Below are 15,404 nucleotides of genomic sequence, written 5' to 3' on the forward strand. Positions count from 1 at the left end.
GGGCTCGTACAACTCTTATCACAATCCATCCATCCATCCATTGTGTCAAGCACATTTGTACATTTCTTGCCATCATCATTCTCAAAACATTTGTCTTCTGCTTGAGCCCTTGGTATCAGCTCATTTTACCCCCTCCCTCCCGCCTTTCCCCTCCCTCATGAAACCTTGATAATTTATAAATTATTTTGTCATATCTTACACTGTCCGACGTCTCCCTTCATCCACTTTTCTTTTGTCCATCCTTCAGGGAGGAGGTTGTATGTAGATCCTTGTAATCAGTTCCCCCTTTCCACCCCACCCTCCCTCCACCTTCCTGGTATCGCCACTCTCAGCACTGGTCCTGAAGGGATCATCTGTCCTGGATTCCCTGTATTTCCAGTTCCTATCTGTACCAGTGGACACTCACTGGCCTAGCCAGATTTGTAAGGTAGAATTGGGATCATGATAGTGGGGCGATGGGAAGCGCGGGGAGGAAGCATTTAGGAACTACAGGAAAGTTGTATGTTTCATCATAGCTACATTGCACCCTGACTGTCTTGTCTCATCCCCAGTTGCCACAGATGGGTCTTGGGTCCCCAATCTACATTCCCTCTCATTCACAATGATTTGATTTTTTGTTCTTTGATACCTGATACCTGATCCCTTCGACACCTTGTGATCACACAGGCTGGTGTGCTTCTTTCATGTGGGCTTTGTTGCTTCTGAGCAAGATAGAATTCCATGATGCTCACCTTCCTGACTCCATCGCTGAAGACAAAGGAGGTGCATAAGCAGATGTGGTGAAGAAAGTTGATGGTGCCCAGCTATCAAAAGATATAGCGTCTGAGGTCTTAAAGGCTTGAAGGTAAACAAGCAGCCATCTAACTCCCCCAGCTTTCTTTCCCATCATGAAAAAAGAGAAAATTAGTAAAATTTCTTTCTCGTACCCTTCATTTTGAGACTAAGAACATCCATGAAAGCATGTAAGCTAGACACTTCTTATTTTGTCACTCCCTATTTTAGATATTCAATTTCTATACTGCTGTCTTAAGAATTTTCTATTCCACTTGTGACTATCATCCTGCTCTGTATAAAATGAGCCATCTCAGAAGCAGAGAGTGGGTGAATACCACTACCAGTAAAAAAGAAGAGCCAAGTGGGGTGCATCTTTAGGGCTCCATGATTCCTGTGCTTTGAATCTCCTTGACCCAGAGGATCAACTGAGAAGAAGCAACAGCAGAAATAAGAGCCAGAGGATGAGAGAGCTGAACTTCCTAGCTCACAGATCAAGTAGACGAGTGTCTTTGGGAAGGAAAATCATAAAAGAGATCAGGTCTATGGCTTAGATAGAGACTGTTGGGATCCTCAAGACTATGAACTGTAGTCACCCTTCAGGTCTAGAACTGAAGTCACCCTTGTGTTAGACTAATTGACCATTTAAGATAAAAAGGCAGCACTATCCAAGGTGAGAAGGCTAGGAAAGGAGGAGGAATGAAAAGAAGAAGCAGTGATAGAAAGGCAATGGTAAATGAGGGGGCTGAAATGAATGAGTTCAAACAAAATGTGCATCAATTGCTAAATGTAAAACTGATGATCTCCTCTGTAAACCTTCACCTAAGTCACAATAAAAAGTAAAAAAATAAAACAAACAAAACCAAAAAAACCCCAATGTTGCATTCAGAGTCATGTCCATGCATGACTTAGTTACTAAATGTAGCTTGTTGGCAGTTACGAGAAGTTTCCATTTCAATAATTTGCTCATTTTTCTGGATATACCTAAAAATGTGGAGCAATGACTACATGGGTTCTAAATGAGAATTTGTTTCTTACAACTCTTGTGATTTTGCAGTAGTTGATAAAATTTTGTGTTAGTCAATGGTGCAGCATCAGGAATCAATAAGGAGTAGGGATGAGAAGGCATCAGAGGAGAAAGAAGGAAATCAGAGAGAAGAAAAATTAAGAACAGGCAGCCTTGGTACAGAGTGTACCATGAATGCTTACAGTGAGAAGTTAAGAAACTACCATTGCATCAGTAAGCAAGGGGATACCAAACCATCCCTCAGTCAAGACTGTGAGTTATGCAGCAAACAAAGTCAGCAGTTCAAACCCACCAGCAGCTACAGGAGATGGATGAGGCTGTCTGCTCTCGCAAACATTTACAGTCTCAGAAACCCACATGGCAGTTCAATTCCATCCTATAAGAGTGCTACCAACCTGCTTGACTCAAAGGCAATGAGAATGAGCGTGCAGTCTCATCCTTTAAGTTGCATTTCCCTATGGCTAATGATTCTGAATGTCTTCTCCTGTGCTTATTTGCCACCTGATTATATTATTTATTGAAATATTCCTTCTTTGTTTTGTCCATGTTCCAAATGCTTTTTGATTGTTGAGTTCTGAGTATTCTTTATATATACTAGCTGTTGCTCAGATATGTGGTTTGCAAGCAATTTCTCCGTGATACCTTGTATTTTTATTCTGTCAACAGAATATTTTCCAGGACAAATATTTAAAATTTTCATGAAATCCAAGTTAGAATTTTTTTCTGTTATAAATTATATTTCTGATATGAAATCCAATTTGTCCAGCAGCATTTGTTGAGAAACCTATCTATTTTCCATTAATTTTTTTGCACTGTTGCAAAAAAATCAGTTGGTCAAACATTTGAAGAAATGATTGAGATAATTAATCATGAGAGAGAGGCAAATCAAAACACTTATGAGCTATCACCTCACAACAGCATTGACAGAAAATAAGTGCTGGAGAGGGAATTACTGAAACACAAATGAAGGCTCAACATGATAGTGGGATAAGAGGAAAGTAAAAGGAAATAGAGGAAAGAACTAGGAGTCAAAGGGTATTTATAGAGGTCTAAATAAAGGCATGTACATATGTAAATACATATTTGTATATGAGGATGGGGAAATAGATCTATGTTCATATATTTATAGCTTTAGTATTAAGGTAGCAGATGGACATTGGGCCTCCACTCAAGTACTTCCTCAATGCAAGAATACTTTGTTCTATTAAACTGGCATTCCATGATGCTCACCTTCCTGACATGATCACTGAAGACAAATGGGTGCATAAGCAAATGTGGTGAAGAAAGCTGATGGTGCCTGGCTAGCAAAAGATATAGCATCTGGGGTCTTAAAGACTTGAAGGTAAACAAGCGGCCATCTAGCTCAGAAGCAACAAAGCCCACATGGAAGAAGCACACCAGCCTGTGTGACCACGAGGTGTCGAAGGGATCAGGTATCAGGCATCAAAGAACAAAAAATCAAATCATTGTGAATGAGGGGGAATGTACATTGCAAACCCAAGACCCATCTGTAGCTAACTGGACATCCCCTTACAGAAGAGTTGTGGGGAGGAGACAAGCCAGTCAGGGTACAATATAGCAATGATGAAACATACAAATTTCCTCTAGTTCCTAGATGCTTCCTCCCCGTGGCCCCCACCCCCACCCCACTATCATGATCCCAATTCTACCTTACAAATCTGGCTAGACCAGAGATGTACACTGGTACAGATAGGAACTGGAAACACTGAAGGGACAGGTGATCGCTTCAGGACCAGTGCTGAGAGTGGCGATACCAGGAGGGTGGAGGGAGGATGGGGTGGAAAGGGGGAACCGTTTACAAGAATCTACATATACCCTCATCCCTGTGGGATGGAAAACAAAAAAGTGGGTGAAGGGAGATGTCAGACATGTGAGATATGAAAAAATAATAATTTATAAGTTGTCAGGGGTACATGAGGGAGGAGGGAGGAGAAAGGGAGGGGGAAAATGAGGAGCTGATACCAAGGGCTCAAGTAGAAAGCAAATGTTTTGAGAATGATGATTGCAACAAATGTACAAATGTGCTTGACACAATGGATGGGTGTATGCATTGTGATGAGTTCTGAGCCCCCAATACGATTTTAAAAAAAATGGAACCATCATACACTGCTGGTGGGACTGTAAAACTGTACAACTGCTGAAAGCAGTATTGTTAGGTGCAATTGAATTGGTTCTGACCCATAGTGACCCTAAACATACCAGAACAAAACATTGCCCGATCCAGCTCTATCCTCACAATTGTTCCTATGCCTGAGCCCATTGTTGCAGCCACTGTGTCAATCCATCTTTCAAGGGTTTCCTCTTTTTCACTGCCCCTCCACTTTACCAAGCATGATGTCCTTCTCCAGGGACTAGTCTTTCTTGATAACATGTTCAAAGTATGTAAAACAGAGCCTTACCATCCTTGCCTGTAAGGAATACTCTTGCTACACTTCTTCCAAGATAGATTGGTTTGTCCTTTTAGCAGTGTATTTTCAATATTCTTCTCCAACAATACAATTCTATTCTTCAATTTTCCTTATTCAGTGTTCAACTTTCAGGTGCATACGAGGCAAATGAAAATACCATGGCTTGGGTCAGGCACCCCTTAGTACTCAAAGTAACATCCTTGCTTTTCAATACTCTATCTTGTGCAGCAGATAGACCTAATGCAACCTGTCTTTTGATCTCTTGACTACTGCTTTGATGAGCATTGATTATGGAGCCAAGCAAGACAAAGTCCTTGACAACATCAACTGTTTCTCCATTTATCATGATGTCACCTATTGGTCCAGTTGTGAGTTGGTCATATAACATTGAGTTACAATCCATACTGAAGGCTGCAGTTCTTTATCTACATCAACAAGAGCTTCAAGTCCACCCCACTTTCAGCAAGCAAGGCTGTGTCATCTGCATATAGCAGTTTGTTAATAAACTTTCCTCTAATCCTCATGCCACATTTTTCTTCATATAACCCAGCATCTCTGATGATCTGCTTAGAATACAGATTGAATAACTATAGTGAGAAGATACAACCCTGATGCACACCTTTTCAGATTTCAAGTCATGCAATATTCCCTTGACCTGTTTGATAGCGTATGGCATTTCGATAAATAAATGGGAATGGAAATACCATGTGACTCACTAATACCTCTACTCAGTATATACTCTAAGGAAATAAGGAACAAAGCACAAGCAAATATATGCACATTCATGTTCATCACACTAAAAACTTCCCAATAACAAGATTATGGAAACCACCCAAATGCCCATCAATGTAAATGGATAAACTTTGGTACATACACCCAATTGAATACTACGCATCACTAATGAATAATGATGAAACTATGAAATACTGCATGCCATGGACAGGATTAGAGAACATTATGCTGAGTGAAGTTAGTCAGTCACGAAGGACAAATATTGTATGAGACTACTGTCATGACAGAAAAAGAAAAGCAAGATACATTTTTCTCATATCAAAGACATATATTTTGATGGTTACCCAGGTGATAAGGAAGGGAAGGGAAGGGGAAGCAATAAGCTTGCAGGGGTCCTCAAACTTTTTAAACAGGGGGCCAGTTCACTGTCCCTCAGACCCGTTGGAGGGCTGGACGATAGTTAAAAAAAACAACTATGAACAAATTCCTATGCACACTGCACATATCTTATTTTGAAGTAAAAAAAAACAAACGGGGCAAAAACACCCCGGGGACTGGATAAATGTCCTCGGCGGGCTGTAGTTTGAGGACACCTGGAGAGGGTAGACAGGTGTTAACTTAGGTGACAGGGAAGACAGTATTTTAAAAGAGGGAGAAAGAAAAAAGGGAGAGGAGACAGGGAAAGCTATTGGGAGGTTAGTAAGCTGTTTACATTGTTGAATAAATGTGATGATATGTAAACCCTCACTTAATTCACAATGAAAAAAGAATGAGTTTAGAGCCATCTTATGGAAGCAGATGACAAATCATTAGCAGACTGGTATTCCAATCCTTATCTCATGCTTGTTTTCTAATCTAGAAAATTAAGATATTATTTTAAAAGATAATAAAGAATTATGTGACAATACAACATAGCATTCATTCCCTCTATTGACTGACAGATTTTAAAACATATGGGGTATTTGCAGTAATTTTTTTTCTTGTAGGCATTATTGAAGCACAGAGAAATAATATATACTACTGTAAACCATTAGAAGGCATAGGTTATTTATAGAATGTAAAAGCACAGGGGTAGGTAATAAAGTCACAGGTTATAAAATTGACTTCTCAATAGATTTAATAATGCAATAGAACTTGAGCAATAGAAAGATGACAACTTCATAAATATGCACTTTATAAAAGTAATTTGAAAAAGTATTCCGAATAAAAATGTTTTAAAATATTTGTTCAGCAAATAAAATTCAACATTTTCATTAGTGTGGTAGATGGATTATGGAATATCCCTATTCTTTACAATGTGGGTAAAATTATTGTGAGAAAGCATGAATAAAAGTGTATTTCACATTTTGTGTGCATACCAAAATAACAAATACTTGTAAATCAGTCACTATACAGGATGTATCTTAAAAAGTAAACATTCTTCTGCTGCTGCATTTCATATCACCACATTTAAGTAGTCTTTACACCTGGTTCATGCTTGACCACCTCTTACGAAATTGCACTTAAACAGGATTGTTCTTTTAAAAGTTTGTTTCAGCAGTGAGAAAATAAACTGTGATCTTATTTAAATTTGGCAATATTGCAGATATCTTTCTAACCATATTTTCAGATCACTTGAATAGTTGTACAGTATGGATGTCATAACCTTCTTGAATCTTCAGGGTTTTTGCAGTTTTAAAAATTAAACAATTAAAGCAAATCTTTTACATATGTTTGCATATTTGGTGAGTTTATTCTTACAGGATATCATCATAAAAGTGGGGCTTGTAAGATTTAAAAGAATTCATTAAACATCATCATTGAATAGGTACTACATGTACCTGTTTCAAAAAAATTAAATAGGAATAGAAACAAAGTCCTAAATTACACATCAATTTCTTTTATGATTACTGAAAAAATTTGAGTAACCTCAAATCCAATAAAGATACCAGCCCAGGGGATTAGATTATAGTAAATGTCACTGTGTAATTAAGTACAGCAATTATCTTGATATCCAATATCTAATAAAGTTCTTGGTGTACTTTAGGCATTGCATTAAAATGTGTATGGAAGGTCCTATGTTGCAGGCCTGTAAATTCCTCAATTCTGTTTAATAGTTTTAATCTGGAAATTGATACTTTATAGAATATATACACTATTAGAACATGTTGACCTTTACAAAATCTGTATTTTTCATAGCTCTTCATATGCAACTTAAAATGTGAAGAAGCCTGATGAAACCACAAGTAACTATTGGGCAACTAAACAGAAGAATGCTTAAATGAGTTTCCTAGAAAAGACTAAGTCTTTTTATCCCTAGGGGTAACTGTATTATGACAATAAGCCATCATTAGAATGTATGCTCCTGGAGGACAGCAGTTTTTAATTTTCTCTGTTGTGTCCAGTGACTGGTGTATTATTTGGCAAAGGATAGTGACTGTTTGCATATACTAGAATTATATAGTCTAGTGACACATTGGTAGGCATGCCATATATATTAAATGAATCACCTCACATAAAAATCCTGATCTATTTCCCAAGTTTAGCTAGCACATCTGCTCCTAGGAACATCTTTCCATCACATCATAGCTTGCCGTAGGGATAAAATATAAGTCTGACTGAAATTTACACACTCAAGACAAAATGACCACAAAAGAACAGTGAATTGTGAGACCAAGAGGAACACACACCCAATTGTTTCACAAGAAAGATTTGGTATTTTATAAATTTTTAAAAAGTGAATATGGGCCTCTGATGATCTGGATATTACAAGGACAGCCAAAGTCCTGACTGATTTCCTAAGGCTTTTTCTAACATTTTAATTCTAGGAATGAAAATTAATACAAACTTATTACTTTATACATTTATTTTTTTGCCAAGTAGCAATGAATAGTGTATTTTCCCCTCGAAAGTATGCAAGTCTATTAAAAAGGCGATTTTCAATTACTTTTCATTACTTATGTCCCAAGTATCTAATATGAATACAGCAAACCCTTCAAAAATGCAATAAACCCTATCAAATGTAAAAAGGTCCTTACCTTTCACATTTCTAAAAGTAGAAAGTTAAAGTGTTTTCATTTAAAAGTACTAATTTAACTTATTTGACATTACTGATATACAAATTGGGGGAATAAGAACCATCTAACTTAGGAATAAAGACTAACGTTTTTATAAAAGGGAGCATATATCTACTAGAAAAAATAGTAAAATTCTATTAACTTTTTAGAATTAAAACATGTATCGTTACTGAGTCACAAATGTTAAATGCATTTTGAAAAACTGCTTTTTGTTTTTAAAATTTATTTCTAAAAGTCACAGACAAAATTTTAAAAGCGACACATTTATATTGATACATGCGTGAGCAAAGAAAATAAGCACAGGAATAAAAAAAGTGAATATAGTAAATTATTAATTAGTACAGTATTCCAGAAACAAGAATATCACTAGATAAGAATTTTATTTACCTTTGAAACCTATAATATGGGATGAGAAAAAATAAAGTTTAAGATAGCCATTTCACTATTCACATTTTAATCAGTGCTGACCAGAAGCTAAAGCAATTACAGACTAATAAAATTTTCCAACAAAATTAAAGGCAAATCTTCTATCTCATGATTCAGATGATAATATTTTAAGGTGATGTCCTTACTTAATTGCAGTTGGGGCAATTCAAACCATAGAGAGCCCTTACAAAGACTAAGCACCAAACGACAAATTTGTTGACTTCACTTTTTCAGCTACCTTGAATTTTGTTTTTATTTGCTTTCCAGTAACATTCCTGTATAAATTATTTCAAGCAAATGTTTTTGAGAACTTGCCAACTCTTACAAGAATAGTTTAAGCAATGAGTACTTCAGACAATCCCAAATAACTACAACTCTGATTCTGGTCCCTGAAAATTGAGCAGGGGCAAATACATAAACTTTGTTAAAAACAAAACTTAAAAGATGATAATGGACAAAATAGCGATAGGCTCTCATACACAATCCTTCTAAGTTTTCACCCTGTAAAAAGTGATTACAATGTCCTTCAAGTTTGCTATATGCCCTGTATAATCAAGAAGAAACCAACAAGAAATTTAACACCTCAATAATCTAGTAACTATTTACTGTAAGCATATAGTGAAATTCTGGAAGACATACTATCATATTTTGAGCACACACTATAAACAGGTAAGCATGTATTGAACGCAGTTTATAAATGAAACATTACAAACCTTGTTTATGCATACAACTTATAAAATGGTGGTGGGGGTGGGGTTGCTATTTTTCCCAATAGCATAATATCACTGTACAACACTGTAGTCAAGATTGAAAGCTTCTTTACACAACATTCACTAAACCTCCAAAGCAGTGTGTCTTTTCCACACTCCATGTTATCTAACATGTCAACTATGGTTTCTTGAATGTGTACTTCTGAAAGGGTGAAAATCACTGCCTTATATTTTTAACTATAAGGCAAAAGTTAACATCACAAGGAATTAGTTTCCTAATTAGTAAAGAAACGTTAAACTCCATTGGCTACATGGAAAATGGTTTCTAAAGACCTGATATAATAGGATGCCCCTAGATAATAAGAGCCTGAAGAAATATATAGGAAACATGATCCAATCAGTAACAGAAAATCATGTATCAAATACAGATGGCAATTTCCTACTGCAACATAATCCTGCTTATTACTTAGTACTCAAAAACTATTATGCAGATGTTTGCTGTCAATGTAAATACATACCCTAATAGCAGAGGGTTACCTGAATCACAAATAATTTAAAATGATTGTATATTTAACATGGTATTTGCATTCTGAAAATGATATACTCATTTTCCTAGCATCTTAGATTTTCATTTTCACCATTACCGTTCAATTTAAACATGGTTGCCTGCAAATTGTTTTCTACTGGAAAAGGAGTTGGTTTTTCTGTTGATTTCATGATCGAGTATGTGCTTTATCACCGACAGCACTATTCCAGGCATTATGCTACTTGAAAATGAGAGAAAAAAAAAATCAGATTACCCATATCTTGACAAGTGACTTTTCTTTTGGTGGGAGGCTTATTAAAATAACGAAATCTAAAACAAGATGGCTACTCTCGACAACATAAACTAGGAACTAAAGTATGTAACTTAGATATGGAATACTGCTTCCAAAAATATACCTTTCTCCTATTGACTTTTCTTTTGTAGTAAAATGAACTCAAACATAACTCGTCTCAACCAACCACTTTTTCAACAGTAATATATTTCCCCCCCAAAGAACTCATTTAAAGCTCTAATCAGTTTATTTTAAAAAATATAATTTAGGTATCTGATATAGAAGACTTAACTGAACTAAGCTACTTTGATGACCTTACAGGATACTGTGGTTCAGAGAGCTAATTTCCTGAACATGGTTGACTTTTTTCTGACTATACCTTCAAAGCAGCACTATGTATCATTCCCCCTCCCGTAATAGTTATGCAGGATTACTGTCAATTTCTGGGCAGTTTTTTACCATCTAAAACCTTATACCATCAGAAGCAAAGCAGGTAAGAAAAAAGTATATTAACTATTTAATCTCTTATAAAAAACATGAAAAATTAATGTATACCTTCTATATTACTGACAGCCAAAGAGCATTTACTAATTTTCTGTGAAAAATATGAAACTAAATAATAAAATGTCTGCCTTGCCAATCTTGGGTTCTTCTATTATCAAGATCTTAAAAAAAAGTTTTCAAACCCAAGATGATACATAAAGATATGGTTAATTTATCAGACTAAAATCTTGTCACTGCAAAAATTCCCATCTTTTGGCACTGACATCATGAGAAAGATTTTAGTCTTTTGGTCACTTGAAGCTGCTACTAGATAGGCATTTAAAAAAGGAAAGGGGAAAAAAGTGTGAAAAATAGAAGGATATAGCATATACAAGCAAAGCATTATTTGAAATAGATGAGTCATTTCTGCAAGGGATTTGAAAATATACGAAGTTCGCTCTCACTCCTTCCTTTTTGAAGAGACTCCTCTAATAAGAAATATTCCTTTAAGTTACCGTGAATGGTGTTGCCTGGCAGCAGTTTCAATTTCCTAGGCTACCCTTCAATCAGAACAACCTCACAAGGAATACTCATACATGGCAACAGGGTAAAACAGCAGGGCAGTTCTTCCATGCACATTTCAGGAGAAAAACCATCAATTTAAAGATAACTGTCAGGTTTCAAGTATCCTAAGACATTCTAAACCTAAGTTTTACTTTATACCATTGGTGATTAAAATTAACAATAAGTCTTGCTGTGATGTGTTTTGCTTTCCCCTGCAGCTATATACACATTGCAAAACTATTCTGCATCACATGATTTTAATGAAATAAATATAAAAATGAGCCACACAATTAACACATAACTTTAATACTCCACATTATTTATCTTGATCACAATGGTGGTAACCTCCTGGTCAACAATCTTGTGAGTTGAGGAGTTGATTCTCATTCTCATATCCGTCAGGCAGATACGCTCTTCTCAGCTGGTCTGACTTAGGTATGGAGCCTCCATTCTTCACATGGCGGGATAGGAAAGCACGGACAGCTGGGTGGTCAGCCTTCTCGAGTGGGATGTTGGCTTCCAGGCACATTTTCACAAAGTCCTGGATAACACTGACTTTCTCTGTTTGTGCAGTACTGTTGCACTGAAGCGATGCAGTTAGAGGCCTCTGCTTCTTTCTCACATTCTGTTCTTCAAATTCTGCCTTCCTCTTAGTATGAGTCTTGGACTTGAGGTGGTCACTAATGGCAGACTTGCGAACATGATTCAGAACCACGTTGCAAGAAGTGCAGAAGAGTTTTCCGCCATCTTCATGTAGCTCACCTCCAAACTCAGTGACTCGGTCCAAGGGAGTCACATACAAAGCAGTCTTAGAACGGTTTCGAGCTGGTGGGGCTGTTACTACAAATCGTTCCATTCTGACTTTGAAAAAGGATCCTTCAAAACAGGAGAAACAAGAGTGAGTGTTGTTAAAAACAGTTCCTGTTACAAATGATTCATAATAGAAGGTATGAAAATTTAAGATTAAAAAACGTTAAAAACAATTCAAATTAGAATTTATATCAATTTACACTGAAAATTACCTGGAATAGCTAAAAACCAAAAAAACCAACTCACTATTGTGGAGTCTATTCTAACTCAGAAGGACCTGAGAGGACACAGTAGAACTGCCTCTGTAGGTTTCAGAGGCTGGAAATCGTTACCGGAGTAAAAGCCTCATCTTTCTTCCGTGGAGGGACTGGTGGGTTCGAGTTAGCAGCCCAACGCTTAACCTGAAATGTTACTAATATTTCTCCTGGAATATGTAAAGAAGGCAAAAGCCATATATATAATGAACAACTAGGTCAGTCCTACATTTTTATTAAAATTCAAATACACTAATATTACGCATAAAGAATTCAAACCATGTAACACATGAAAAAACTTTAAAAAACGAAACAAAAACAAACAACCCTTATCATGGAGCAACATTTTAGGTGCTAATATATTACTCAACCCACTGCCAACAAGTGGATTCCAACAAGTGACCCCATAGGGCAGATATCAGAATTGCCTCTTTGGGTTTCTGAGACTAAAAATCTTTTTCCTTAAGAGCAGCTGGTAGAAATCTTGTGGAAAAAAAGGTATGAAGATAATAGGATTTTCCCACAAACTTACCTGCCGCCCCCTGGACAAAACCAAAACAAAACCCAATAACCTTTCGGAAGCCCTTCATATATTGAAGTATATAAAAGATTCTCTTTCTTCACAATTCTGGACAAAAGATTAAAAAAAAAATTGTGGGGAATTGTGTATATAGACCAGAGAGGTGGGTCATTAAACTGGCATAATTTTATATGATGATGCACAGTATTTTCAAAACTTTTGTGTGGACAAAAAGGTAAAAGCTAAGAAAGAATTCAGACTAAATGCATTTAAACTTTAAAGTGAAAATAAAAAGCTCAAAGTAAGTTTTTTTACTGTATGTGCACCTATGGTACGTTTCCTAAAAGGTGACAATCAAGATTGGAAAAATGCTGTAAAAAGACTTATCAGTTTTACATTAAGTATTAATTTTTTAATATTGATTTCACTTAACTATCAAATTAGAACAAAGCCAAGAAGTCAGTATGGTACCTAGCATATGGAAGATGCTTAAAACTTTTTGATGGAAGATGTAAATAATAATCTTTATCATTTATCCAAACTTTTGATTTAACTCAGTAGTTTAACACTTTCTGAATTTATCTAACAGTAAAAATTTCTGATCACAGGACTAAGTCCCAAATGCATACATGCCACTGAAGACCTAAAATACCAACCATGTTAGTATGTGGCTATCATACAAAATCATTAGTGGGCCCCTGAAACAATGACTTTAAGCTACGTTCTTATAAATATTTAACAAGATTTAAGGAGTTAAAATATATTTGACAGAACTTAATATGGAATTCTATTCTCAATAAATACACTACAAATGCATGCTAAGTAAAGGTTGGTGACTTGGATCCCTCCAGTGATGAGTTTAAACAAGGCTAGATGGCAATGGTTTCTGTGGGTTTTTTTCATTTATCAGTGGTGGCTCAGGAAATCCTGTCGAAATGCTTTTGTAAAATTTATAGCCAAAAAAAAGCTTATGAAGCCTATTTTGTAACATATATGGGTCACCATGATTTAGAATTCATTGGAATCTGTTTTACATAAAACTTCTCTCAAAAGAACTATATATTTCCAACACTTGTGGATACCAAAAGTCCAGGGAATAACATTTCTCAGTAATTCTGGAAAGCATGATCAACTCTAATGTTCACAAAACACCCCAAGTCATTGAGTAGATTCTAACTCATAGCCATCCTATAGGACAGAATAGAATGGGTTTTCAAGGATGCAACTCTTTGGATTGCAGTTCACAGCGCGATGTGTAACCCACTACACCACCAGCACTTCTCTTTCATGTAGATAAGGCACTTTCTATTTCTTTCCATGCATGTCTCCTATGTACCAAATATTGGGTTTACCATGGCAGGTAAAACAGAGATGATTCCTGTCTAATAGATAGTGAATTACTATTACATATAGTTGTACTTTAAATTAACAGTATGTATTTTAAACTAAGGTGAAGGCCAATCAAACAAGTATGATTATTAGCTCTAAACTACTTAAGGATAATATTAAATACTTCTGCCCAGTAATAATTTCATCTTGCTACACGAAAAGTCTGCGTTAAAATGTTTTATATATTAAGCTGTGAAACAAACAGGGATGTATTTCTTTGACTTGTAAAATATCCAATCCTTTGTGCTAATGTGAAAGGTCAGCACATACCAAAAGCTTGTTACTTTCACAGGGCTTGTTTTTACATTACTGCAGACAATTAACTACCCAGTAGAGGATGCTGGAGTTCACAGTCACAGAACCAAGCTGTATTTAAAAAGTTTTTTTTTTTCAGAAAACCAACAAGGACATTAAAAAGTTAAGAGCAAGAATTAGCAAACAAAAGAGGAGGCAACACCTTCTTGGATCACAGTAAAACTAATCAGAACGTTTATACATAAATATATATATATATATATACCGAATTAGTTTCCAGTTGTTTTCTCCTTGATACTTATAACTGAAGGGTCTCCAAGCAAAACCAGAGACGCATCAAACCCTGGAACTTTCCGTGTGTTCAAATACGGAGACGCCTCCAGATCAGTTTTTCAACAAGTGGTGGTGGGGAAATAGTTTCTGGGCTTGCACCCTGTTTTCCCTGCGATACCGGAAAGTCATGCCTTTACTGCAAAACACGAAAAACAAATGGAAAGAAAAAAACGAAGGGGACACAGTTGAGAGAGGGCAATAAGCGTGAATGAAGAGATGAACAAGAACGTCAACACCCACCACTCGACAGGTGTCTCCCAAACCGCTGCGGGTAACTAACTCCACACCCCAATCACTTCTCAATGTCTGGTTCACGGCCCCAAGCCGAGCTCCAGCTCCCTCGAGGTGCCCGCCCAACGGGGCACCTCGGCGCGCTCCTAAGGCCCGGGGGCTCGGGCGGGGAAGGGTTAGGCGGGCGCGGGACGTTCTCGGGCGCACGGACTCCCTCCTCGAGAGCCCGGCTGGCCGGCGCCTCGCAGACCGGCCCCGCTAGCAGGGCAGGGCCACGTCCCAGCTGCCCCGGGCCCGGGAACTCCAGGAATTGGCGGTCGTCTGCCGGGAGGAGGAGACGCCAGGCGCCAGGCGGAGGCGGCCGCGGCCGCTGTCAGGTTTCCCGTCTCCTCCCTCTTCCTCCCGCCGACTACGGTCCCCGGCCCCGCCCCCAGCTCCTGCTTCGGGACGGAAGGCCCGGGACGCGGGGCCCACACCAACGGCCGGGCCCACCCTCGGCCTCCCCAGCTCCTGGGTACCGTAGGATCGGGGTTGCAGCTAGGGGAAGTGGACAAGACACGGCCGGAAAGGAGACGAGAGACCACGAGCAACCAGGG

General features: G+C 37.5%; 1 protein-coding gene across 1 annotated transcript; it reads right to left on the reverse strand.

The window, feature by feature from the left end:
* Window positions 1-11,301: 11,301 nt before the first annotated feature.
* CGGBP1 (CGG triplet repeat binding protein 1) lies at window positions 11,302-15,404 on the reverse strand. The gene is made up of 3 exons (XM_004706434.2): window positions 15,327-15,404; window positions 14,510-14,713; window positions 11,302-11,892 (listed from the first exon to the last, which is right to left on the reverse strand). The coding sequence occupies exon 3, from the start codon at window positions 11,870-11,872 to the stop codon at window positions 11,369-11,371; it is 504 nt and encodes a 167-aa protein (XP_004706491.1). The 5' UTR covers window positions 11,873-11,892; window positions 14,510-14,713; window positions 15,327-15,404; the 3' UTR covers window positions 11,302-11,368.

This window comes from Echinops telfairi, unplaced genomic scaffold (assembly GCF_000313985.2).
Source record: "Echinops telfairi isolate 266 unplaced genomic scaffold, ASM31398v2 ScPeMD7_6;HRSCAF=24_1, whole genome shotgun sequence".
NCBI lineage: Eukaryota > Metazoa > Chordata > Mammalia > Afrosoricida > Tenrecidae > Echinops > Echinops telfairi.